This window comes from Lygodium microphyllum, chromosome 21 (assembly GCF_053477565.2).
Source record: "Lygodium microphyllum isolate KBCC chromosome 21, Lygodium_microphyllum_v1.1.10, whole genome shotgun sequence".
In the NCBI taxonomy this organism is placed as follows: Eukaryota; Viridiplantae; Streptophyta; class Polypodiopsida; order Schizaeales; family Lygodiaceae; genus Lygodium; species Lygodium microphyllum.
The window spans coordinates 78,062,067-78,081,372 of record NC_141155.1 but is presented as its reverse complement, the minus strand read 5'-3'; the positions used below and the strand labels follow the sequence as shown (position 1 = coordinate 78,081,372).

The 19,306-nt window shown below is 38.4% G+C and overlaps 1 protein-coding gene across 4 annotated transcripts in view; it reads right to left on the bottom strand.

The window, feature by feature from the left end:
• The window catches only part of LOC148018180 (uncharacterized), a 123,918-nt gene that overhangs the window by 36,098 nt on the left and 68,514 nt on the right, over window positions 1–19,306 (bottom strand). Inside the window, exons 2-3 of one of the 4 annotated variants that reach the window (XM_087661995.1) lie at window positions 14,896–15,994; window positions 9,518–9,535 (exon numbers count right to left, since the gene is read on the bottom strand). In XM_087661995.1, coding sequence (XP_087518121.1) covers window positions 14,912–15,994 — 1,083 coding nt within the window. In that variant the 3' untranslated portion in view covers window positions 9,518–9,535; window positions 14,896–14,911. Of the gene's footprint in view, window positions 1–9,517; window positions 9,536–13,882; window positions 14,754–14,804; window positions 15,995–19,306 lie in introns of those variants that run through there. The other 3 variants (XM_087661993.1, XM_087661994.1, XM_087661992.1) reach the window with 3 other exon arrangements.

Sequence of the window (19,306 nt, the reverse complement as noted above, 5' to 3'; positions counted from 1 at the left end):
GGGACCAATATTGATCCATTCCTCGACTTGAAGCTTCAAGAATAGTTGGCTATGGAGTCAAAACAGAACAGCCAATAGATTCTTCAAAATTTTTTATATTTGAAGGTTGGAATCATGAGGCTTGGTTCTTGATGCCTCGTAAGGCTTCTATGCACTGGATTTTGTCAAGATTTGATGGTCTTGCTTGAACATTGCAAGAATAGGGATTGTTCTTGGCATTGCAAGTGTATGGACATCTTATGGAAGCTTATGTGCTTCAATGCAAGAACTCTCTATCAAGGATTGAAGTCTTCTACCCTTTTGGATGCTCATCACTGATTCCCTTTCAAATTTTTAGCCACATTTGGAGCTACAAGGATCACTTCCATCAAGCTTATGGATATTGGAGCTTTCTTGAAGATGAAATTGGAGTCCCTGAGCTACATATTCATCATGGGAATTGCAATTTGAGGATATTCTTCGCTACATCAAGAGGGAGATCAAGAATTTCAAGTCTCAAACGGTTATTGGAGCTTCCATAATCATCTACTTCAACAATGAAAGAGGTATTTCTAAATTTTGCTCTTAATCCCTTTAAAATCCAATTGCTTAAGCCATCCATTTGTTGAAAAGGGAGAATTAAGAGTAATCCCATTTTGGAATTGCCAATTGAATGCATATAGACCCAATTAGGACTGAATGATGTTATGTTAAATTCTATTCATCCTACTCAATAAAAATCAGTAGCCAATTGTTGCTAATATCTTCCATTTCTTGGAAAATTTATGCATAATCCTAACCTTGGTTGCTTGATGTGATTAATTGCAAATTGACTTAAAGTAAAATCAAGTGGTAAGTGGAATAAAAAATTTGTAAAACAGTGAGTCGCTGCTATAGGTATTCGTTATCTATCCCCATTTCATTTTCAATCCAATTTCATTCCAGTTCTTATATATCATGAAATGGAAAATTTTCGATTAGCCATGCATATCATGCTTGATTGTTAGAACACTAGCTCTACCATGTATATTCCGACCGAGGAAAAATATCGAAGCTGGACGAGATAGCAAGACAATAATGAGGTGACCCTCCCTTGCTATTTATGACTCCGTAAGGGTTCACAACCTAGCCTGGAAGGAACTTTGCACACCTTCCGGAGTTTCAGAGCCCATTTAGGTGCTTGTCCTAGCATTTTATCCCTCACCATAGGTGGTGGACCATGGAAGACCACTTTGGAAAGAGTGGATGAAGATTTGAAGACTTATGGTACCAAATAGGGCAAAACATGGCAGTTTGTGACATCTTTGAACAGATATGCAGGTCTTTTCAATAGGTACCAATCAGTTGTAGGTGTTCCCTGGATACCTACATGTGCCCTATAGCCCAGCATAGGTCTATTCGTTGTTTTGGGGTCTACAAGTACTATAAGACCCATTTCAGGGTAAAACAGGGCTTTCACAAGGTGTTTACAACGTGCAGGAATTCACATGACAGGTTCACAGTTTACATAAATTTTTGTCATGATAGGATTTGGGAGCTTGATAGCTTGATTCGAAGAGGGGATGTCAAACTTTGATTTGAATCAAAAAGTTCAGTAATCGAACTTTGGGAGCAAAAGTTATAGCAGTTTTTTGACAAGGGGTCTAGTGGAACTACACCTAGACATACTGACAAGGATGCACTATTTGAGTTCATTTCACCCATTTACCCTATTCCAAGCTAAGATCTTGATAAATCTTGAGTATCCCTACTATATAATCTTTCTTTGTATCAGGAAACCATTAGGATTGGTGCAATACTAAGCAAGATATTGGCAGTTTTCTTTCCTACAGTCATCTTTGACAACACCTATCCATAATGGCAAAAAACAAAATGAAAGATCAAGTCATGGAGACCATTCAAGAAGACATCAAGAGTATGTCAGCGATTAAAAAAACACTAATGAAGCCCTCAATCATGACCAACAAGATGTTGGTGTAAGTGTTGGTAATGCTCATAGTGCACGAGTGGATAATGAGGGAAATCCCTTCTCTCACGAACCTTTTGAAGACTACGCTTTCAAGAGAGTTGTGTATGTTGAACACTGGGATGCATGATACTTATGAGAAACTATCCAAATTCTTGGGAAAGATTGAGAACACATCCAACAAAGTGAACAAAGGACTTTAGTAGCTAGTCAAGTTTATGAAGGGTGGATTTGAAGATGTAGTAGCAACTATCAAGGACTTGAAGACTCAAACCACATCTTTTACACCAAATGTACCCACTTCTCATATTGAAAATACTTCAGCCCCAACCCTCCAATATGAAAGGAAAGGGGATTGATCAGACTATAATGTCAACCTTTGAGAAAGGAGAGCCATCAACATTGAGGAGTCCTCATTATCACCCACCAATGTCATCAAAGCATCATGCCCGTCCTCAATTCAATTCAAGATGTGAGGCTACTTATGAAGAAGAGGAGGACCTAAGAGAAGAAGAGAATGAAGAGTTTCATGGATGTGACTTCTTCAAATCTTTTCCCTCTCAATCTACCATCAAGCAAAAATAATTAGACTTTCATGATAAGAGTGAAAATTTTGATGAAAGAATGTCATTTCATGATATCACCAACAAAGACAAGTCATTTCATGGTCCACTAATGGACAACATCATTCTTTTGGATTGGGACAACCAAATCATGGTGGTAATACTTCTAGACCAAACTCTTTTGAAAGAGATTCAATGTATAGGGATTCTTGGAGACAATCATCTCTTAGGCAGCACTCCAACAATTTTCAGTCAACTTATAATGAAAGGGAGTACAAAGAAAAGATTACCATTTTCAACTTAAAGGGGGATAATGCATCTCTGACGGAGTGGGAAGAATGGGTAAACAAATTAGAAATGTACTTCACACTTTTCCCTCACCATGATGAAGCCAAGATCTATTTTGCGGTACTCCATCTTGAAGGCTATGCGCCTACATGGTGGAGATATATACAACGAGTTGGTTGCTTCTTGGGGGGATTTTAAGAAGGCAATGTTGGAGGTGTTTGTCTCTCCAATGGAGAAAGAAAGATTCCAAAGAAGATGGTATGGTCTTCAACAAAGGGACATGTTCGTTTGCAATTACTCTAATATGTTCCTTAATCTTTCTATGTACATTGAAGGGATTGATGATTTGGACAAGTTAAACAAATACATCTTTGGTCTAGATTTAGCCCTCTCTTCGAAAGTAGGTTCAATGCAACCCAAGACAATTCATGAAGCCATTTTATATGCTCAAAGGTATGGGCAGAAATATAAAAGAGACTCAATAGGGGTTCAGCCAAAAAGTGTAGGGTATTCATTACCTAATTAACCTTTGAGGGTTGGAGCACATTTCAACCGACCATCAACTCTTTGTCACACAAAACCTCTTGACACATGAAACTTATCGACACATAGGCTCATCATCACATGAAACCGATAATCACATAGAATTGGTCTACACACGAACCTTATGGCACATCAATCTCTTGTCACACAAATGTGTCAACATGTGAACTCATCCACTCATCGACATGTAAAAGTGGTCGGCACATGAAACTTGTCATCACATCAACTCATTCGACACAAACTCGTCGACACACTAACTCATGGACACATGAGTTTTTTTGTCATAAGAACTGGAACTTGTCATCAATACAAGGAGCTTGTTATGACATAAATTTGTCATCACAAGATCCATTTGGCACAAGGAGCTTTAGTCACATAAATGTGTCAACACATAAACTTATAAACTCATTAACACATAAACTTGTCAACTCTTCAAATGAAATTGGTTGTCACATGAACTTATCAACACATCGATGCATAGACTTGTCAACTCATTAACACATGAAACTAGTCATCACATAGAACTTGTTAACACACAAACCTTTGGCACATCAATATTTTATCATGTCGCAAGAATAATCTTTCCCACCCAATTGATGAAACAAGAATTGATCAATTATAATAGTGCATGTGTGCAAGAGCAATGTCCCTTAGAGCCCATGTAGGCACCATCCCCATTAGTCATTCCCTAGACCCACACACCTTTCCTTATGACATTTCCAATGACCATTGGCATTGAGTGTTTCGAGTAGGCACATAGGGCATCTCACAAAACTACGAAGCATCACTCACATGAGATGTACTCTTGACCTAGACATGCACATAATTTGACCACTGCATAAGACACCCTAGGCATATATGCAAACACACACTAGGATCATGCTCATCTCTATGACATGCTTTACAATCACTTGTAGTCATGATAGGAGTCTTAACATATCATCTTAACACTTTCACATGTTAGGGATATTCACCAACCCTTTTTGCTCAAGTTCAATTCTTTCAACACCTAAAAGGACAATATAAATTCCAATAGCAATCCTCAAGAGTCAAAGAGTGCGATCAAGTTAAAGGCTTCTAACGTCTTAAGTTGCAATGAATGACTAAGGTGAATTGGATTGAGGTGGAGTACTAGGATGGTTGATGAAGAAGTCTTAATAAAGGAGTAATCAATCCTACTTGAAACGTAGAGCCGGAGTGGAAGCACACAAGCAAAAGCAAGAGCTATGGTAGATGGAGCAAGAGAGTAATAGAGAGACACACCATATGTGGAAACTCCAATAGTCACTATGTGTGATCGGCCTTTCCTTAATCAATAGTCATTGAAAGAATAAAGAATAAAATGACAGTGATGGGCGCCCGCCACCTACAATGTACAGGTGTGTGGTCATGATGTGTGAAGTAAATACAGGGGTTATAGGCATAGGTGCCTTTACCCCCAACAACCTCCCACTTAAAGGCAAATGTACCTCTAGTGAAAAGAGAACAAGAAAATGTGACAAAGTACAAAGTTATATAAACTACAAGAGGATAAGGAATAGACTTCATCTCATCCTATGTCCATCATCTTCTTAAGGCAAAACATTTCACTAAGAGACTTTTAGTGAGCAAATCGTTAGGATTCTTGTCAATTGAGATCTTGACAAGCTCAACAAACTTGTTCTCTACCACCTCCCTGATTATTGAGAGTGCACCTCAATGTGCTTCGTCTTCGCATGAAAGATCGGATTCTTGGCCAATTAAGTAGCACTTGTGAAATTCAAATGTAGTGTACCCTACCACACGGCTTAGCCATAGGGCTTCCTTGCAAGCCTCAGTGGGTTACAAGATACTTTGTCTTAGTAATAGATAAGACCATCCATTTTTGCACCCTAGATATCCAAGAAACAACACCTTTAGCGAAATTGAAGATATATCCATAGATGGACTTCCTACTATCTGAATGTCTTATATAGTCGAAGTCAGTGTAACCCACGGCTGCAATATCCCGACCCCCATAGCAAATGCTCATATCTATAGTGCCTTTCAGATACCTCGTGCTACCCTTTACAACATCCCAATGTCACCGGCTAGGTGTAGCCATATAGTGTGTCACAATTCCCACTACAAAAGCTATGCTTGGGCAAGTGGCCATGAGGACATGCATCAAATTGCCCATTGTAGATGCATAAGGGATCTTGTCCATCCTTTTACTCATCTAACTAGGGATAATTTGCTTGATTGATCTTCATATGGGAAGATAAAGGACAACTAATAGGCTTAGCATCTTGCAAATAGAAGCACTCAAGGACATTCTATATGTACTCCTTATGTGACAAGTAAAGGAGCCCTTGAGAGTGATTGTGTGTGACCTGTATTTGATGGTCTGTCATCTCAAAACTCTTCTTAAGATGATTTTTCAAAGCATCTAGCTCATCATCATGAGCTCTCCCAACAATCAACATATCATCCACATAAAGCACCAATATAATGAGGTTGCCATCATGAGCCTTCTTTATATAGAGACATGAATCCATATCATTGTGAGAGTAAGATTGTGGTAGCATAAATACATCAAACTTATGACACCATTTCCTGGGTGCCTGCTTAAAACCATAAAGGCACTTTCTCAACTTGCATACTAGGTGTTTCCTGCCCTTTTCTTGAAAGCTGTTAGGCTGCTACATATAAATCTCATCATGCAAGTCCTTATGTAAGAAAGCCATCTTAACATCCATATGATAGAGATCCAGATCTAATTGAGCAACCAAGGCCAACACCAAGCATAGGGTAGTCATCTTGACTACACAAGAAAAGACCTCATCAAAGTCAACACCATACTCTTGCTTAAAATCTTTAATAACTAATCTGACCTTGTATGCTGGCTTGGGGCGTCCATGGATTCTCTTTAACTTGTATACCCACTTGCACTGAAATGCATATTTCCCATTGGGCAAAGGAACCAAACCCCATGTATGTTTTTTTTGTAACGAGTCATACTCTGACTACATGACTCTCTCCCAAGACAGACTATTACCTCTGTGTAAGCATGGCCTTCTCATAAATAAGGGACTCACCAAAATTTTTCACCATAACATAGTCCATGGAGGCTCAAACTAATCAGAAACTAACGTCTATCTCTACCAAACTATCTCAAAACAAGTTGTAGGGCCTATACATCCTATCCAACATCATGATCATGGGCCATTGGAACATCAATTGCATGCTATCTAGTTGGTTGTATGATAATATGGGGCTCCTCCTAAAATATCACCCCATGTACCTCGAATACCTACTTGGGCTACTTTTGTATCTTCTCATGGAAAACCATATCATGGCTATGGATGACCTTCCTAGCTTATGGATCCCTCATGCAATAGCCTATCTAACCTACATCCCCATAACTAAGAAATATGCATTTCATTGATTTAGGATCCATCTTATTGGGTTTGTCCTTAGGAACATTACAAAAAGCTTCACATCCAAAGATGAACAAATGAGCATATGATAGAGGTTTTCTAGACCATATCTCCTATGCAACCTGATAACCAATAGCAGTGGATGGGGATCAATTTATCAAGCGTACATCAATAGTAATTGTCTTACCCCAAAAATGCTACGGTATTGTTGCTTGGCTAAGCATACTACAGACTCTCTCCTAAATCATCTTGTTTATGCACTCTACAAACACCATTTAGGATGGGGTGTAAGGAGCAATCAACTGACAATTAATACAATGCTCATCCCAAAACTGCTCAAATGATTTAGAGACATATTTATTCCCATTATTTGACCTTAGGTGTTTCAATCTATACCTAGATTGGTTCTCTATAGGATGGAGTATAATGGATCCTAGAAAGAAGATAATAATAACCTCCATGGAACGGGCAAGGCAAGGAGTAGTGGAGATAGTTTATCTCCTTGAGAGGTACTTACGCACAAGCATTGTCATGATACACACTCACCTCCTAGCACATCTTGTGGATGAAGAGGAGATTGTAAGTTATTGCATACCAATATGTTCTTCTTGAAGCACTTCATAAACTCTTGAACAACTTTGTGTAACAACTTGCTTATCTAAAAGGAAGCAATGGCTGAAGGTTATCTAGTGTCAAAGAGGCATTTGTATATATTTTGGAATATTTCAAACTTTAACCCCTAAATTGGCCATTGTTTGTTAAGATATCGAATTGGTTGGTTCCAAAATCAACTGGCCATTGTTCAGCCAACATTGAAAGGTAGCCAATACATTCAAGTTCTACTCTATGGAATATGCCTAGATCTTATGTGAATATTCATCAATGAAAGTCACAAAATACTTTGTGCCACCTAGTAAGACTTACAGGGCATGGGACCACATACATGAGAATGAACAAGAGCTAGAGGCTCATCCATGTGCATAATGCCAAACTTCCTGTGAGAACTACAAGTTTACCTACCATAAAGAAAATGATCGAGGAGTAATACATCTGTCAATGCACAATATGAATCGATATTGAAGATAGATATACCATTGTCTATTTGAATATAGTTTTGGCTCTCTTTGAGTAGGTGATGTAGTTTGAGAATCAGAGATACCTAGGATTTTTCATTTTGAAGCTTCAAAGTTGTAGAGCTACTATTCTACATAATAGAAGTCCCCTAGAACTAGCTCCAATTAGATAGAGAGTTGTCACTAACTTTTTCAATACCTCACAGTCAAGCACGACCATAAGTGAGAGCCAACAAAGCTAACTCATAGAGTAGATTCATCTTTAGGGGGTATCTCCTTAGAGCACTAGCGCTTAGCCAAGCAAGATGCCCACCTCCACCCATGAGGAGACCTAATCATCCTTATGATAAATAGATTATAGCTCTCATTGAGTCCAAATGTCAAGGCACCTTAGTCACATAGAGCTAGATTTTCACTAGAGGGAAATACTTCCTCGAGGAAAAGAGTATTTCCTTCTTCTTCTTCTCTATTAATAATATTACTTACGTCTACAACACAAACATTCTTATATAGAATATTGCCTAACATCATCTCTCATAGGCATGCCTCTTATCTTTTTTCTTTTAAGATGAGAGATACAATTCTTATTTGTGTGTGTGTGTGTGTGTGTGTGTGTGTGTGTGTGTGTGTGTGTGTGTGTGTGTGTGTGTGTGTGTGTGTACCAAATCATAAAGGATTTAACACTTTGTTTTGTCCCCCCTCACATTATTTGTAGCATGTGTATGCCAAAGCACATAGTTATATGTCTTTTGAGAGACAACCACTAGTTTGTGTACTGTGAAGACTCAAGATAAGCTTGTAAATCTATATTTGTCTATGACTTTTTTTAAAATAACAATAACTATGATTGCCACTTGGAAGTAACAACTTGGAGGGGCTCTAAACATTTGGCTTGGGAAATTTGTTTATTTTACTAGGTCAAGTGTAATGCATTGCATGTTCAACTAATTTTGTGGTTTAATTTTCAATATACATTCAAGCAATGAAGGGATGAGAATTGGCTCGTCTCTAGGGAGGTTTGTTCTCAATCAAAATTGAGAACCACATTACTCAAAGATAAGGGGGCCTTGATGAGGAGAGCTTTGAAGAATGGAATGCAATCCAAGAAGTGCGGTGATTAAGAGCATATGATCCAATCAAAATTAAGTACTAAGAAGAAAAGCGACCAATATAACTTTGAGCTTTCTACTCCAAAGTTGTGTAAGTTGAAGTTCTAGCCTTCTATAGGTCAAATAGGAAGTCAAATTATGTTTTTAGGCTAACCTTAAAATATTTATCAAATTGTTAGAATGAATTTTGGCCTAGGTCTATTCATCTATCAATGTAAATGCATTAATGAATATAAATATTCAATTTCACACTTTTTAAAGTTGGTTTTTCTACCATGAATCATACTAAGTTTGCATCTCAATCCAAAGTATTCAAAAGAAGTTTAAAAGTCCAAGCAATATATAAGTGAGTGCATCTTAGATTTGAAAATTGTTTCACAATTCAAAAAAATTGATTTTTTATATCATTGAACAAGTTGGTTGGTAGCTCTTAAACAATCATTAGCATCATAATTTTTAATGGAAATCCAACAACTCTACTAAAGATGGATCTTGACAAAACACATGTTAGGTTAAAGAAGTAGCAACAACTTCTTCAGTTGTATTGGTTAGGCATTAGACTTAGCTAATTCCATTTGGAACTCCACAACTCCTCGACATCCTTCATGCTCTCATCCTTACAAAGAGAAAAGATAGTTTCCATGAAATTGTGTTTAGTTTGCATAAAATATCTACACTTGAATTGGAAGGATATCAATTGTGTATAGTTCGTATAAAATTATTGTGAGCACTTGGTTTTTAGAAAAAGTTATATTTGCCATTGATATGAAATCATTGCTATGGAGATTTTGTTGTCATAAATTCGTTATAAATTTGGGTCATAATGTAAGTGCAATTGATAGAGGCAACACAAATCTAGGGAATTGAGAGTTAAACTTGATCTTGCACACCCAATTAAGCTACAACCCTTCAAGATTGACTACGATGATATCTGTGGCAATCCATGTATTAAACCCCATCCAATTTAACACATACATCTCTCTCTCTCTCTCTCTCTCTCTCTCTCTCTCTCTCTCTCTCTCTCTCTCTCTCTCTCTCTCTCTCTCTCTCTCTCTCTCTCTCTCTCTCTCTCCACACATATTATCTCTCTCCAAATTTTCCAAGTAGAGAGATTTTTTACACGTGCATGTGTGAGAATCATGTATAGTGAGTCATAAGAGCCCTTTCAGGCTTGGATCATGGCGAAAAGTAGGAAACTTTCAAAAAAGTTATTTTTCGTATTGGGAGAGAGAGAGAGAGAGAGAGAGAGAGAGAGAGAGAGAGAGAGAGAGATTCCATGCATGTGTGTGTGTGTGTGTGTGTGTGTGTGTGTGTGTGTGTGTGTGTGTGTGTGTGTGTGTGTGTGTGTGTGTGTGTGTGTGTGTGTGTGTGTGTGTGTGTGTGTGTGTGTGTGTGTGTGTGTGTGTGTGTGTGTGTGTGTTGCAAACATAACATGCCATAATTGATCAAATTTATTGAGAATCATATGCATCAATACTATTTGAAAGAGTTCATATGATGTTGTGGTCCTATTTAAGAGACCTTTAAGGCTTGGATAATGCTGGAAAGTGGGAAACTTTTGCAAACATCTTCTTTGCACAATAAATGTGTGGTACAATGTAACTTGATTTAGTCTAATATACCAATGCATAGTATAAATGATCATTGAATATATTCTATACATATTGCATTTAAATTAATAAGGATATTGCTAAACCTCTAAAGTTAAAGTTAATTCTCATAACTATCCATGAGGTGTCTTATAGAAATTAATATTTAAAAAGTATCATATAGTTGAATTGTTTGACACACACAAAACCTCCATGAAACCTACATTTAGTGTCCAAGAATTTGTCATGGCTTCATATAGCTAGAAATAATACATCATTATGCACTAAGTACACTATTTATTGTGCATGAAGCACATTGTTTGTTTTAGGTTTTATGAGCATAGGGAAGCAAGTGAGGTGCAATCTCACAAGCTTCCAATTATGCCAACTGCATGAATTAAAGAACATGCAACAATAAAGTTGAATGTCGATGCAACACATGCTTAGTTGGATTATGTAAGGCATTCGTGAATGTATATTCAATGTTTTCTCTTCATTCCAATGCCCATGCATTAGAAGAAGAAGAGATAAGAGATTCGTTTGCCAATCATGTTGGCCATCAATGTTGTTGGGGAGTGCACTAATTGAAGGTTTTAGTATTCCTTCAAAGGGAGATCTATCCTTCACAAGAAGTTTAGAATTGAATGTGTAATTCACCATAAGGATAAACTTGCAATAAAGGTAGTTATGAACCCTTCTAATCTCTTCACAAAGAAATCGAGGTGTAGGTAGAGCCTTTCAAATTATGAAGATTCCTACACCAAGGGGTTGTCACTCAAACCTAATATGGGATAGAAGGAATGTATTGAAAGTAACAAGAAGGATGTATAAAGTAGAGGGATAGTGCTAGATACCTACAAATCAACTAACCTATTCATTAGTAAGGACAAAGATAGAGAAATTTATGTTGTGATAATTTTTGGCACCACCCAATTGTTAACCCTATGTCTAGAATAAATATCTAAGAGCCCAAGGTTGGGTAAGGTAATATTCTACTAGTAGCACCTCATTGCATGCATATTTACAAAAAAGAGATGACTAGGGATACCAAGACTATAGATTGAAGTCCAAGGTCTTAAAGTATTAGAGAGAGATATGTGAACTCCATGTCTCGAAAGCACTTTGTCATCGTCATGGGCAATCAGCCCAAAGTGACAGCATTAGCCTTTTGGCCACTGATTGGTTAGGTTAAAAGTGAGGAAGTTAATTTTAAGGTAGAAAGTAACTAAAGTTTAACTTGTACTAGTTTAAAATCCCCATTGTCCTTTTACATAATATAATAATGCACACCTCAAAGTGTGATCATGTAACATAATCTTTTTTGTAGCTCATTTCTCCCTATAAATTGTTGTGCCAAGTATACCAATACACACCTCAAAGTACGATCATGTAATGTATAGGGCCACAAAAGAACAAAGCCCAAAATCAAGTAGGCCAAGTCCTAGGGTCATTGTGGTTGTTAACATGCAAAGTTGTTATTGATCAAGATAGTTATGTTGTGGATGATTGAATGCCACATACAATAGCAAGACATATAGAATGTTTGAATTATGTATAAGTGAGTTTGCTTATGCTACAAAAAGTACGTAAGTATTTGCATCACCTTAGAATATGAGACTTGCTAAGCAAAATCTCAAACTTACATCTTGCTCAATTTCTTATGAGTAACATCTAGCCTAACTTTTGCTAAGAAAAAGAGAGTGCATTTATTTTAGAGACTTAGGACTAAAGATATGCAACATCAAAGCGAAGCATATAAGAATCATGCATAAACTTAAAGTATGCTTGGTAAAAGGCATTGATCTAATTGTGGCTTTATCAATAAGAAATAATGCCAAAATTCTTACATAATCTCGATTGTGAGGGTTCAAAGGATAGGTAGCATGAAAAACAAACAAGCCAACGACAATGCATACTCAACATTAATAAAACTAAACGACAAGAGAGCAAGCATTAGCATGGAGTAGATTCTAGCTTTCAATAGAAGAAGGGGAATATTAGAGTCATAATTAATAGGAAGGTTCTTACCTCAATTCTGCCAATACAAGGAAGAGGAACACACAAGTTTTAAAAGGGGAGAAGTCACATCCCTCCATGAAAAACCTACTTTCAAAGTAGCATGCAACCCAATTGGTAAAATGTGCATGTAGAGTTTGTGGAGGTAAGAGGTTTAAGCCCAAGGGATAGCTCAAAGTAGCATGCAACCCAATTGGTAAAATGTGCATGTAAAGTTTGTGGAGGTATTAAGTTCAAGCCCAAGGGATAGCTCAAGGTTAGTCCACTCATATGGGAGTTGCATGATTCTCCTTATATATAATCACATTATAAGCAAAAGAGAAATCCTATGTTTTTAAAATATGTAAATTTAGGGGTTCATCTCCTAAGAGTCAAAGTTCGGAGCTTTTAGAAAAACTAAACAAGAAAAAGTAAGGTTTTCAAACCAAAATATAATTAACATAAGATAGTTTAGAATAAAAGAAAGGCAAGCCTACTAGGTTGATAGAAAAGTTGTGCAAGGAAACCCCACCAATCATCCTATACCTTATGTTTGGGTCGATGACTAGAAGGGTACCACTTAAGGGAACCACTCTCGATCATATGGAATGGTGCGTCCCTCGCTATGGCACGTTGTGGATTATTGGGTGCATGAGGATTGGGACATCCTTTGGGGTTGTTCACCAAAGGTCCAAAAATAGACACATACCGAGTGAGTTGCAAAGACAAGCCTTCTCATATAAAACATTGCACAATAATCTATATGCGCTTGCATGGTATCGAGACATCACCATTTGAGAAATGGCGAGGTCTCTATCTAGAGAAAACACTAGGCTTACGCACAATAATGAATGTGTGAGAGACACATCAAAGATGCCATATCTTTCTAAGTTGTCAAGTTTATCTTGACACGTAAATTCTAATTAGCAAGGCATAAATTGCATCAAAAAGGTGAACAAGGGCAACCCATAGAAATGTTTCAAGGCCATATAGCTAAAGGCATCTTCATTCACATTCCTACAACATATTCCTAACAATCCATTGATTAAGAAAAAGGCAATCAATGAGAAGTAATGAATTTATTTTCATGAGATTTTTACCACCATTTAAGTTTCTTTAATTTTTGGAAAAATTTTTAAAAACTTATTTTGAGTATGGGAATAGGTAAAATGCCCATCAACCCATAATCCAAAGGAGGCTCAAACTAGCAATAGTGCACACTTCATTGGTGTGCAAGTACACACTTCTTGCATGTGTGGCAACAAGTGTGGCATTCTCATAGCACATATTTCAATTGAGCAAACACTAGACATGCTTTTTGGTAGATTCAAAAACCCCTCATACAAGCCTACAATCCAAAATGGTCATGTGTGGGAGGCCAAATAGAATGTTAAGTCACATTGTTCCTTTAGTACCTCTTCACAAGTCTCCAAGATCGAAACTTCATCTTATGGGCTTTTAAGATGCCCATAAGTATGGTAATGCCTACCAATGGGAATAGCTTTTAATCTTTCCTTAAAGATATCAAGATTAAAGGAGCAACCTTTAGAGTCGTACCAATGGAAGTGCTTGAGTGGGGGTGGTGGAAAGTAATCAGCGCCACCACCAAAGGAGGTCATTGGTTAGTAGATCTAATTTGGTGTTACAGGAAAAAAATGTAAGCACATGGAAGTTAAGCCATAGACATGTAGGTCTAACATATTGCAACTCCGGTGTTACAGGGAAAAAGTGTGCCCACACTAAAGCTCTACTAACATTTGCAAAAGGCCAACATGACCTTTGAGGAACAATAAATCTTGTCCATGTATGTGAGCAAGTTATATTGACATTTGGAAAATGCCAAAATGGCCTAGGAGACTAATAGCACTTTGATCCAATCAAGGGATAAAACATTGATGAAGCATAAAATGAAAGTGTAACTCAAAATGAAATGCAAGACATTGGAGTCCAATGACCCCTTAACCTCCTACAATACTTGCCTTTGTTAGGAATCGTATAAGACCTAGGGGATTGGTGGCGTGGACGATAACTTAGGACACAACTTGAAGGCAATGGGGATAATGGAAGATACTCCTATACAAGCTCGTTAGAAATATGGTACTCGCTTGAGCTTCTTCCCCACTTGTGATCTTTGGAATTCTAACCTCCAATTAAATTATGGTCTTTTAACTTCTAGCTTCTGAATTATATGGCTTGAATTGGCAAGCAAACAAGCCACTCATTGCAGGTTTTTTTTTGGGTTTTCTACTTCTGCATCACCATGTTGTCACATTATCAGTCAGTTATCTCACAAAACAAAGAACGCAGGAAATCATAAATCCTTCTTGAGAAATCATGACAAAGCTAAGTTCACACATGGAGCAGAGCAACGAGAAAAGAATTATCCTCCTACCTCTCTACTTTTGTCACTAAACTGAATGTGCGAGCTTTCTTGACTCGGTGCCAGATCGCTGTGCTCCACGCCTGGGTTTTTTCACCGGCTCTGAGAGAGCTTCCTCATCGAGTTTAACACCTGCAACTTCCATTCTCTTCTTCAACCTGTCTAAACATTTTGTTTGCTTGTGCTTCAAACAACCCCTGTAGAGAATCAAAAACGAAGAACTCCCGGGCGTCACACCAATACTATCTAACAGCTTCTCTGCATCCTCCACCAAGCCCTCAGAACAGTATGCATCCAACATAATATTCAAGGTAGAGGTCATTGGCTGAACACTACCCTTGAGCATCATGTTGAAGCACTTCCTCATTTGTGTGTACCGCCTTGCCTTCCCAAAATTTTTAAGAAGAACCTCATATGTTATCAGGCTAGGGGTAACTCCAAGTTGAGACATGTTACTGAATGCCAGCTCCATCTCCTTTGTGCGCCCCGCAGTTCCATAATTGTTAATCAAGGAGTTGAAAGTGGACAACTGTGGGTCTACATTTGCCTGGGCCATGCTTCTAAAAGCTTGCTCCATTTTCACTATCAGTCCAGCTTTTCCATATGCATCAATCAGTGTATTGAAAGTGATACAATCTGGCTTTACCTTCTTTTGTCGCATCTGCTCCCATATTGCTTCCATCTCCAAGAAAGAACCAGCTTTTCCATAAGCATCAAGCATACCATTGAATGTGTAGACATCTGGATGAACCCCAATAAGCTCCATTTCTTTGAAAAGTTCATCTATTTTCTCAGCATTCTTAACCTGAGCACAGGCCCTAAGAAGCGTATTGTAAGTGACAAGATTGGGTTGGCAGTGAGGTTTTGTCTTCATCTGTTCAAAGAGAGTGAATGCTTTCCCCAAAGCCCTCTCCTTGTGCTTGCTTCGAAGATGAGATGAGATGAGTGCATTGAATACAGATGTATCTGGTCGGCACCCATGTTTTCTCATTTCTGTGAATAGCCAGTTTGCCAGGCGTATTTGTCCTTTTTTCCCTAGTATCGATATCAATTTAGCATAAAATCCATCATCAGGCCTGTACCACTTTTGCTGCTGCATCCACCTGAAAACCTGGTATACATTTCACTGAGCTGAACAGAAGTTCTGCAGACAGCAAAAATCTGAAGGCTCATGATGATGAATGGGCAATTTTGGAAAGCACACATGTAAACCAACAAGCACATCGCACAACAAACCTATGCATTTTCCAAACAAGAAAAAGTAAAAATGTCATTGAATGAAAGCTTAATCTCATCAAGATTCACACCATAAATGAGGAACTGATAGAAAAATTGGTGCTGCCATAAATAATGAGAGGACTTGGGGGTGTTGGAGACTGGGAAAGTTTCCTTTTCAGCCAACCGTCAGGCATGTAGAGGATGTCCTTCTGCCTCCCAAAACCCTCTCACACTTGCCATACTTCCTGAAGGTATGTCAGTGATTTACGGTGCACGGGACTTTTCTTAGGGTGAAAAAAGGTGTGGCTAATAATATTACTCAAAAGAAAATGTAACAAAGTGCAAATGCTCAACTGTCTAGCTAAAGCTGTATGCAAATCAAATCATACATACAAGGCCCTTCAAGGTGGTTTAGGGGTGGGGGAAAGAAATCATGGTCAGAGAGTACAACAAAACTTTGATTTATTCAGGTTGTTAAGGAACTGCTGCTGAATCTCCCATCAATAATCCCCCCGACGTTGCTCTCAATGGCCTTTGAGGGAGTTAGTAATGGATCAATACAGCTCAGCCAAGATGGCATACACAATAGGCTCTTGCCCCTGAAGATCACCTAGTAGTAGACCTTGATTTTGAGCTTCAGGAGTTTTTCATTAAGGAAGGGGATGATCTGAAAGTCAAGTTGGCCGAATATCTGCAGTTACTCGCCGAGTTTGCCACTACTAGTTCCCCAAAGTCAGACAACAATGAGGTCACGTTCTTCTTGAACAAGTTGCCCAACAAATACTTCCATTTTATCAAACACATTATCTCACTATCTAGATTGCCGACCTTCTACAAGTTTGAGTGTCGTTATGTGAGGCTGTATGATCAACTCCACAAGAAGTCCTCCACACTCATCCATTTAGAGGTGCAACGGTTGGTTACCTCTTCTTCGGGAGGGAAAACCAACCATGGCAAGAACTAACAAGAAGTGAAGGCAAGCCAAAACAAGGGTGACACCACTTCCGTAAGAAAAATATGTTTTGCACACACTCCCAGAGGTCAAGCCATGTGGACGAGGAGTGTCATACCAATGCCCAACGTCTTCCACCCACAAAACCTCAACAAACTATTGCAACTACCTCCACTTTGGCTGGCCAATCTAGTGGAGCTACGCCTCCCGCTACTGCATCATTTGCTACATCTACCCAAGTGACTATTGGATATATGGCACATGGACAGTCTCAACAGTCTATCTCCTTCACTACTCTTGAAGGATTGGTTGATTGATCTGCTAGTGACTCGCCTATTGCACTTTACCCATTCATTCCTACAACGTCCACTGCACCTTCTAGGACAAATTCCCCACCTCGTCGTATGCGATTGTGGCCACACACAGCCTTTCCCTTTTCAGACTTCCGCTACATACTTACATACTCATTGCATTGCACTTAGCTTCGCTTTCTTTTATTTTCAGTTTTGCTTTTTGAAGCATCTTGCTACTCACCTCTGTGCTTACAGATATTTTCTCTCTTTTGCATGCAAGCTTGCACCAATCATTTCCGAGTTGTAGAGAGAAAATCCGTGCCGTTCCTTTCATGGTTCTATCTACTTGGAGTTTTGCTCTTCTACCAACATGGAGGCTGTTGAGCTAAAAATACATTAGCTTTAATTAAACAGCCCCAAAACATGCCTAATTAAGGAAGAAACCTTGTTTATTTAAAAAGAACTGCGTTCCTAGAGAGTGTATGTATCCCATAAGCACAAACCCACTTGAAAGGGCCCAAATTTTCTATAAATAGGTATGCTACCCTCCATTCAGCCTTAATCTCGTTTTTGCAAATTTCAAGTATTTCAGCTTGTTGTCCACACCCCGGATGCGGAGGACATCGCAATCCAAGCTGGCCATTGCTATCTACAACAATCTAGCACTTGTTTCCAGCGTACAACACATTGTTCAGAGCTGATTTCAACATGTTGACTGTTGTTGCTACTGGTCTTTCTTGCTTTTTTAATCTCTCTCTCTTCTATAACCAACGTTGTCTTTCTCTCTCCTGACCTATGTTTTTTGTATTTCTCTCTGCTACATTGCCATCTGCATTACATCCAACATTTTTAGTCTTTCTCTCTTCTCACCAACGTTTTTTAGTCTCTCTCTCTCCTCACTTGCGTTTTTAGTATTTCTCTCTCCTACATTGCCATCTACATCAAATCCAACCTTCCCTAGTTACATTTACTGGTGGTCAACATCCAGAGACTGCCTTGCTGCAATTCAAGATCTGTTTGGAGTACAACACTCTCTAGCTCATTGCCCCTGCCCTAAACCTTGAGATACAAGTTCGAGATATAGTATTCATTCACTACATAGTGTGTTTGCTACGTGAGCATTGTATATTCAATAGTCATATCATTTCATTAATTGTCTTTGAGTTACCCTAACCCTAACTATATTCTTCTATCAGTATGTGCTTTGTCGTACGATGTTATTTGTGTTTCTGTGTTGGGGTATTTTCTCACATGGTATCAGAGCTGAGTTCTCTGAGAGATACTGTCATGAGGACATGTATTTTTAAAACCTCACTTAACATGTGAATTAATTCTTAATCACATGATTAGGTAAATGTTATACATGTGAGGTGCAACTAGGGTTAAAGTAAATTTACGAGCCCAGGACCCGAAGAAATCACGGGATGTCAAAGGCAAACATTGCTATAAGTTATGCCGCACAAGTACTACTTGGTGCTATCTGGTGCCAATTGTTAGCCTAGGTCATCCATTTGGCCATAAGTGTCAGTTGGTGACACTAGAGAAGTGGCGTTGAATGGTACCTGACACCAATCTGATGGTCAAAGATGGCCTAGAGACACTCAACAATGGAAGTTGCCAAGCCAATTTAATTATTGGCCAGTCAGATTTTTTTTAGGGTACCGAAATAATTATTAGATTAATTTTCAGTATTTAAATACTTAAAAATAATATTTAATTATTATAAATGCTTAAAAAACCCTTTCAACAGGCTACCACTTATCAAAAATGCCCATGCAAGATTAAAAAACGTCTTTAGAGACTGAAGAGAAAAATTTCTATAAATTCAGCCTGCAAGGGAGAGGGAGGGGAGGCTACTGGTCTAATTTGCAGCCATTGGAGGACCTTCTAAGGCAGCCAAGGGCAAAAGAAGACCAATCAACAACAAGAGATAGCATCTACAGGCTGTTGAGGCATGGCA